General features: G+C 34.0%; 1 protein-coding gene across 1 annotated transcript in view; it reads right to left on the minus strand.

Annotated features, from left to right (window-relative positions):
- Window positions 1–3,047: 3,047 nt before the first annotated feature.
- Window positions 3,048–9,316, minus strand: part of LOC119840155 (protein bicaudal C homolog 1) — an 18,113-nt gene continuing 11,844 nt past the window's right edge. The window contains exons 12-18 of the mRNA XM_038366668.1: window positions 7,486–7,588; window positions 6,906–7,001; window positions 6,296–6,429; window positions 5,405–5,524; window positions 4,768–4,897; window positions 3,833–3,952; window positions 3,048–3,177 (exon numbers count right to left, since the gene is read on the minus strand). Coding sequence (XP_038222596.1) covers window positions 3,089–3,177; window positions 3,833–3,952; window positions 4,768–4,897; window positions 5,405–5,524; window positions 6,296–6,429; window positions 6,906–7,001; window positions 7,486–7,588 — 792 coding nt within the window. The 3' untranslated portion in view covers window positions 3,048–3,088. The remainder of the gene's footprint in view (window positions 3,178–3,832; window positions 3,953–4,767; window positions 4,898–5,404; window positions 5,525–6,295; window positions 6,430–6,905; window positions 7,002–7,485; window positions 7,589–9,316) is intronic.

Consider the following 9,316-nt stretch of genomic DNA (forward strand, 5'->3'; position numbering starts at 1 on the left):
TTCAACCGTAGTATTTGTTAAGAAATGTTTAAAAGAAGAAATTCCTTTTACGCCTCCATCTATGAAGTACTAATTTGTATGAGGATTAAATTAAGCATGATTTAATGATACAATAATGGTTTGATTTGATTATATTTTAAATCCCAATTTTCTCATACAGGCTTTGTGTTCTTCTATCAGCGCACCACATTCATCTTCTCCCTTTTCTATAATGCTGTAAATTTAATAATTGTTTAGTAAACGATAAAATATTGGCTCTTGTGGTCACTTAATATTTATTTTAAGGATATTTTAGTCAAGATGAAGTTTGCTTCAATATAACAGATCATTAGAACTTCTACATATATTCAAGAAAAGGTATTTGAGGTATAGCGTCAGTATTTTCAAGGACAAAAACGATCACACAAAAAATTACGCAATAAAGGACGAATTGTACGAAATTTGACTTATAACCTTACCATGCATCTCTTGCTCTCTTCGTTTCGGGACAAGCACAACATGGCTTAAGTTTAGGTTTTTCACCACTAGCCGGAGCTGGTACTTCCTCCACTTTTACATCTACAGATTTCGCACTAGCATTACCCATTTTACTCTCACTTTTCTTAATTCGATGATGCAATTTTATGTGGAAAACGAAAATAACAGCGTGATAATGACAATGACATTTCAGTCGTCAGATTTGACATCTCATAGCATCTATCACTGTCATATAGACGTCCACAGATTGAGAACTAGTTACTTAAACATCTGCTTTTTGGCATAATCCATCCTCGGAGGGAACGGGAACGGGGAATAGCCACTAAAGAAAAATAAGAAGAAAGATGAAAGTCATCTGCTTTATAAGAACATAAGAATTTGGTCTTTTTGGTTAATTTGCATCGAAACAAATTAGTATACCTATTTAATTTGATTCCACGTATGCAAATTAACCAAATAAAATATATAGTCGATTTTATTGCATTTTACAAATATTTTTGGGTCTTAAAACTGATTCTTGAGTTATCGATTGTGTAGGATATCCAAATCATAAATCGTGTAATATTAATTATTCAAATATCTAATTGATAAATTGATCAATCAAAAATGTTTTGATGGCTATAATCTGCCAATTTTCAAATTATTATTAAATCTGTGCCATTTGGAAATTATTTGTGTACCAAAGTACACGTAAAGGGGGTACTTTTTTTATATAAATGAAAATTAATACAGTACTTACTGCTGTGTACGATCCAGCTTCCACAAACCCTCACGGAATTATTATAGCAAGACTGCACTTGGATTTTCGATGATTCCACATGTGAATTTCAATTTTTATTGATTTATATTAGGCCTCCAAGACACCCTTAAAATTGGTTTTAATATGTTTTGTGAATACGCCGTCAATCAATGACATTAAATTGTTTAAACAATATAATTTATATATATTATAGCTATAGTTTTTACAATATAGTTAATAAATAAAGCTTCGTTTTGTTTCGACTGCAATGGCTTTGTACAAGTTCTTTGTTTTTATAATCTAGTTATATAGTACTTTTCATGAACTTAAAGTATGCATATTTTGTACACTACAATAAAATTAATTTTCATTTCTTTAATAGGGATAAATAAAACAAGAATTGAATGCCACTGAAACTTTAATCGGAAGAGCTAAAAATAAAACAATCGTGCAAAACTTTCTTGAAACTTAAAAAAACTAGACAAATACTAAACTCATTAAAACCTAAATCGATACAAAACGAAAATTTCATAATCACTTAAACACCATATCATAATCATTTTATAAAGCGATATATCAATCACCAGTTCATGATTAAAATTACATACGATCTTTAAAATAAACCTATAAAAAGTAAATGAATTGATACATAATTACATGGTAAAAAGGAGAATTAAAAAAAAACGAAGGTCGCAGTCATTATGTACCAACACTTCACTAAAAAAAAATAAAAAATAACATTCAATAACAAAATTAGTATGTTAATGTGGTTAAAATCAAAAATGCACTTAAAAATAACAGATGATATCAATAATGACGATAATATAATGTTACTTGATTAAAATTCAGTTTGGAGTTCTGGTTTGTCACCTGATGGGGAGTCAAATTCACGCTGTTGTCCAAAACTGATGTATTGATTTTTTATTATATTTTGTCATACGCCAAATAACGTTATCTGTACGAACGAATATTTTGCGGCGTTTCGCCTGGTACTACCTGGGTTCGATCTAAAGATGAAAATAAAAGTTGCAATTCATATAAAAATAAAAATACACGGCCTTACGTTATGCCGCGAAATAATCGCTCATAAAAATAACGACGTATCGTATCTCTTAAAAGACATATTATTGATAATATGTAATCAAAAGAATCAAAGATTGGCTTCTAAAATTGGACAGACGTAATTTCAATGATCAAAAGTTAAAAGCGATTTAATGATTAAAAACTTAGTCGTTACTGATGAGGGAGCATAAAATACAGAATCAAAAAATAAAACATGCCTTCTTATAAAATCTACGCGCTTATAACTAATTTTTAGGCACTCGGCCTGTTTACTTCAACAATTTAAGTCTTGCGATCGAGATCAAACTGTCGTATGCTTTGAGCTATCATTAAAAATCGATAAAACTACATTTTTATACTTAAAATCAACGAGCTATAGACTATAAATAACAAATGACAGTTATTAGCCACAGACTGTTATGGCTATAGCCATAGACGCAGCGATTGTCGATAGCTATTTAACAATTAAAATAACTGTCAGTTATACAACACTTAATCAGTCTTGAGCGTTTGGAGATCAGTAAGTATTCGCTACAAGTATAAAATCAGTCTATATGACTATTCATCCAGTGGCAATATCAAAACATATTAAATACATTCGTTTCAAAAATAACATTCGTGAAGTTTTTGATGATGGCAACTGGATAATAGTGTAACGCTTATAATATTTTCACGCTTATGAGACGAGGTATATCATATTTTTCCAGCCCTGTTTTTCCTTGGGGATTGGTTAAATGAAGCTTTTTTTTAACAATTTAAGTGATTTTTCTGTTGGAGACCAGCTCGCAGTCTCATAAGCGGATGGTGGTTTTACCACTTGTCTTTAGTGAGGGCGGTGTTATATTGTGGAGAATTGAGCATCTTCCGGTCATTCGGGCTGCCCGCTTCTTTTTGCAGCTCTGTGAAAATAAAATAAAATTTATAATGTGAAAATGACGTTAGTTTTGAAAGAGTCAGAACGTGTTATGTAATATTTGTCGCTTCCTCATGTAATTATGAGGAATGCTTACCGTTAAAATATTATGAATAATGAAGAAATATAAATATTTTCTATTTATAAAGATTGAAACAGGTAAAGAAATATTGAAAATAAATATAATTACAGAAACTAAGATGCTCGTTTCACTCATTAAATTATTGTATTGTCACCGATTCTTGATAAAGTATACTAAGATTTACCTACATCTGCCTGCTTAAAGTGGGTCAAAGTCGTGTATAAAGTAGTCGGGGACATACAAACTTATTCATAACTAAATAAAAAAAAAAAAATTCAAATCACCTTAAACTTGTGAGAACCAGACAAAATTCAAATAGGGTGACTTTTCATATAATCGAAAATTCATAAAAATCGGTTTATCTAGCAACGGGTTATGAGGTTACAAACTCAAAAAAATACAATCGAATTGATAACCTCATTTTTGAACTGGGATGAAAAGATCTAGCACAACACACAACAGCAGTATAGTAAAATGACATTATATTCAGTAATTCACATTACATATATTTCATATAATTTATTCAATAAAAAGTGTTTACGGATTATAATACACTCACTTGCGATTGTTAGCAGAATCTTCCTGCGGGCGCCGAACGCGGCGATGCCAATTTCGATGAGATCCGCGTCGTTGAGAGACGTGAACGTGCTCATGTCTAGTTCGTGCTTTCTGAACACATCTGCAATTCGGTTGCAAAGTTAGATGCTTGATTTAGTATTGATTTACCTAGATAAATCGGCTTAAGTGGCTCAGTGGTAGACCTCGGACTTAATACAAAGAGTTGGGGGTTCGGTTCTCTTGAAGTGAAGTAACGGCTGATACAGTCATAATGTAATTTGCTTTATATATTATGTACGGTGCGGTCTCGCGCATACCAGATGTTATTGCAATATTATTATAATTTTATCCAAGTATATTAATGTTATATAAAAAAAAAATTATTTGTTTGGTTGAACGCGCTAATCTCAGTTCTACTAGTCAGATATGAAAAATTATTTCAGTGTTAGATAGCCCATTTAGGCTGTATGTGTGCCCGGCTTCGCCCGCCGGAAGCTGGGGCGGACCGCTGGTTATATAATGATAATAATGCTTCAAAGCGATACTGCCGCCAATTTGTACGATGGATTTACTTTTTAGTTTTATAGCATTGACATGCTTTATAAATGAGAAAACCCATGATCACGGTTGGCCAAAAGGCTAGACGTAAGGCGTTGCTATTTATCATTGTACAATGAATGTTTTTATCTATCTATCTATCTATCTATATGTAGGTGTTGTGCTGGCGCAGGATTTTTGGTTCCGTCGCACATCGCATTTGCGTCGCCCCTCAGTTGTCCCGTAACTCTCGCCGACCCACGTTTTAAGTAGTATCTAATTAGTGTGGTGTATTTGTTGAGTGACTTAGTAAAAAATATAACTATTTTAATTGGCTGGAAATTTTAATTTATCTTATACAGCGTAAATAGATGAATGGAATGTTTGTATGAGCATCACCGATATATTTGTGCAGGCCGATGTCCCTCAGCAGGTCGCAGAGCTGTTCGCAGCGGTCCGCGCGGGGCGTCGCCGCGCTCTCCGCTATGTTCGGCCGGACGAGCTCCGAACGGTTCCATTGCTTCTCGGGCTGCAATTATAATATATGTACACATTTATATATAACATGTGGTTTTAAGTAAAGTCTGTCCCTATGTATGTATGTATGTATGAACTTTAACCCGCCTTGACCGCCTTCTTGGTACAGTGGTTAACGCGTGAGCGTAAAACCGAGGGGTCCTGGGTTCGAATCCCGGTGGGGACGCACAAAAAAATAAATGTCTCGGTCTGGCAGGACACAGAAGGCTGATCACCTACTTGTCCATAAACAAAATCGACCCCCTGTAGGGGACACGGGACTTAACTTTATGACCTTTAAAATTACACAACGGATTTTTTTTAATAGATAAGAGTGAAGAGAAAGGTTTTATGTATAATAACGTATAAACTATTCAGATTTTAACTTCTTGTGCCTTTTGTGGGGGAGTGGTACATCCCCGGTGCAAGATGGCGGACTCAGCAACAATACAATAAAAATTTCCACTTATCAACTTACCGTAGTAGAAACACTACATAAAATTCACTAATTTTAACTTACCGTAGTGTTGATTTTCTCATCGTTAACGTTAATGTTCCCCGGTGAAGTGTGACTGAAGTAACACCCGGACCACCGCGTCGTTGGCACACGGTACCCGCTGCCGACGTTTTCGCGCATAGCCTGGGAGTTGTATATGTATGTAGGTCTTTGTTGGTGCTTATTTATTAAACATTGAGTTCTGCGGGTTCAGAACGGTTCGTTACGTCATTTTTGAATTGGTAGAGTGCTCAAGTTCTCATCATGTGTGATATGGATATTTTTATGTTATTCTGTTTTATTATCTGTTTCCTGTATCCTGTTGTATACATCATTTATACGATCCTTTTTTTAACAAACATAACAATATAAGTATTAGCGAAATCGGTCCAGTTGTTGAGAAGGGATTTATTTTTTATATAGGGACAAGGAAAGAATACTGTGACCCATTGTTTCTCTCTCGTACGCGTAGAATTAATACAAAAACACGCATTTTTACATGTTTCGTATTTTATTATTAACTGTGAAAAGGCAGCCCCCCATGGCTATAGTATAGGCTACTAGCTGCGCCCCGCGATTTCACCCTCCTAAGTGTGAATCCCATAGGAATATCGAGATAAAAAGTTGCCTATGTGTTATTACAGTTTTCCAGCTATCTACGTAGCAAATTTCATTGCAAACGGTTGAGTAGTTTTTTCACATACACATACATCCTGGTGAGGATCACCAACTTTCGCATTTATAATCTTAGTAGGACAGAGATTGAAAATTTAAATTTTAATCGTGACAGCAAGCAAAACCCCGGGCGGAAATGTAGTGTTTTTTTAATTGATTTATTATAATATAGTATTTTCTTGTTTGATTTTAAAAATCAAAAAAATCAGTACAAATTTAAAACATAATTGTATGTATTACCTTATTGGCCTCTTGCTGCATTTTCCGATAGTCGGCGAGCGGGGACAGCTTGTTGAGTGTTTCCAGGGTTTTCTTCTCGCAGCCGACCGCGCGCCGGTCGCTCAGCGGCAGCTCCGATATTATGTTCGCTAGTTCTGCGGGTGCGAGGGATTGGGATGTATGGGTCAAGTGCGAGTCGGATTCGTTCTGAGATACAGATAAGCGGACAAACAAACAAGGAATTGGTATGAATCGGTCAAGTGCAAGTCGGACTCGTTCCGAGATACAGATTAGCTAATGACAAGCAAACAAGGAATTGGTATCAAAAATCGGTCAAGTACGAGTCAGGTCTCGACATTAATGTTTCTAGATACAGATAAGGTAAAGAGCGTTTGCTTAAGCGTGCTAGCATTTGCTATTTACCTAATTATCTGCTGTTAATGCGACAACAGTTTTCTTGCCAAAGAGCGCTACCGAAAACCTCCCGAGAAACTCATCCGAAACGGCTGAACCGATTCTCATAAAATGTTGATGTACATCACCAACATCTATTTTCCACAGCCCAAAATGATAAGTGTAAGGCAGAACAGCGTTTGCCGGGTCAGCTGGTATTATTATAAATTCTACGTACCATGATGTGATCGTTCATTCTCCGTGGAAGGTGCTGGACTATGAGTCTTGCTTATCGGTGATACGGAGGGCGAAGCCACACTGCCTTCGCCGGCACCTGGGTGAACATATAAACTCTATATGTGAATATATTAATTAAACAACAATTATAATGTGTGTATGGTTTGTATGGAAGTGTATGCTGCTATGTTATATTTGATAGAATCAATTATTTGACACACTTCATTTATTTTAGACAGTAAAAAGTATTACGTTCACATTTGGTATTATAACTCAATATAAAGTTATTTAATATTTCAAATGATATAAAATCCTCACGTAAAAATCAATACGAAAAGAAAAATTACAAATATCTAAAAAATTCAAATTTATTATTTATCAGAACTAGATAAAATTTGAAAGAGAACTACACCAAATTTAAATCAAAAGACAATCCAGTCAAAAGTGCCTACAACAAAGCCGATAAATACAGTCGAATTAATAACATCATTTTTGAAGTCGGTTGAAAATACATATTTTTTTAATCACATGTACCAAGCATGTACGTATAAATAAAAATCAAATGAGTATTTAGTATATACCGGAGATATTCTGCGCATCGAGAGACACGGAGCTGCCGGTAAAGTTGCTCTGGTAGCCGCTGCTCGCTGCGGAGCTGCAGTTCAGCAGCTGGTTTAGCGTAATCTGCATGAAAACCAATATTTTTTTTTAATTATGTAATTTTTTAACGAGAAAATCTTTGGGGCATTGGAAATCGAAAGAATAGATTATAGAAGAGATTCTATTATTAAGGAATTGAACAAGGCAAAAGACGCCGTTTCAAATCCCGCCTCGTTGTCGATTTTGTATGCGCTTTAAATATTTTTCATTTATAAAACATTTCAATAATTATATAACTAATTTATAAGTATGGATAACGGTATACAATTGGTAGTTAAACTTCAATGTAAACTTATCGTGTTCAATGAAAAACGAAAAAATAAATCGGGTTAACTATATCCTACACACAAGAAGGAATTAAATATCTTATCTATAGATAGATATATAAAATATCTTTTTCGAAACTAAAACCACCATTTTCTTTAACTTAAACAGATCCGCACAAGACGAAAGTATGTGAAACAAAAAAAAATGAGACGAGACCGTCGGCATTTCCGATTAAAATAGTATACAAAAGACTGGGCTGAGTGCCGAGATTCCAGCAAACGTATTGCGGGTTGCATTGAGAATTATTAGCATTGTTGGTGGTATGAAGACGCTGCTTATTCGTGGATTCCTTGCTGTGTCCTTATTATTTGTTTTGTACTAGACTATCATGGAGTAGTTGTCCATATGCTATTATGGTATTATATTATTTGAGAATTTATTATATACTAGCTGCGCCACGCGGTTTCACTAGCAGATGAAATGTATATAGCTCATGTCTTAATCTGATGTATATAAGTGTAAAGTTTCATTAAAATGCTTTCAGTAGGTTTAACGTGAGAGAAACGAGCGTCCATAGTAACAGACTTTCGCATTTATAATATTAGAAGAATTTTATTGAAGATATTCGGATTAATTACACCAATTATAACTCAGTATAAGCTAAGCGGATTTCAATTTTGGATTTGTCTCACATTGAATTAGGATAATGGCAGTAAAATAAAAAAAATACATACAAAAAGAGTCTTAAGGAGCGTAGTCAAGTAAACAAATTCAAAATGTATCTTTTTATAAATTATTTCTTTTATTAGATACTAACGGTCCATCCAGGCTTCGCCCGTGGTACATATATAAGAACTCAATCACGTATATGAAAACACATATTTAACGTTCAAAGGAATCCTGAAATTTATTCAATAGTTCCCGAAATTAATGCGTTCAAAACTCTACAGCTTATATTAATATTTTCAGTACCTAACTATCCTAACCTAATTTTAGGTACTAATAGTCGTTAGGAATAATCTAAGAGCACGTGTTCTTTGGACATAAAACTCTTATTTTTTCTTGTTTTTCATATTGTTTTTCACACAATCATGTTGAACTATAATATACGATAGCAAATTTTCACATTTGATTGGTTAAATCGATGCGATTTGATAACGTAAAGTAGCGGAGTAATAAATATATGCATATTGTGTTTTGCTTTTGAATAACAACATTTATACAAAATTTAACCGTATTCCAAAGGTATTATGGTTATTATAGAAATAGAGCATTCTTAGGTTATATCTTTCAAAAAAAACTACGATACATAGTAACACTTTAATACTTATATACGAGTTTATATATTTATCACTTTCAAAACCAATCACATGTACCATATGGAAACCTAGGACATTATCGACTAACAGACACAACAAAAATAGTCCTCTGCTTAAAATTAGCCTCCGTTATGGGACGTCAATTAAAATAGTCTTTCTAAATCCT

Source organism: Zerene cesonia, chromosome 5 (assembly GCF_012273895.1).
Source record: "Zerene cesonia ecotype Mississippi chromosome 5, Zerene_cesonia_1.1, whole genome shotgun sequence".
NCBI lineage: Eukaryota > Metazoa > Arthropoda > Insecta > Lepidoptera > Pieridae > Zerene > Zerene cesonia.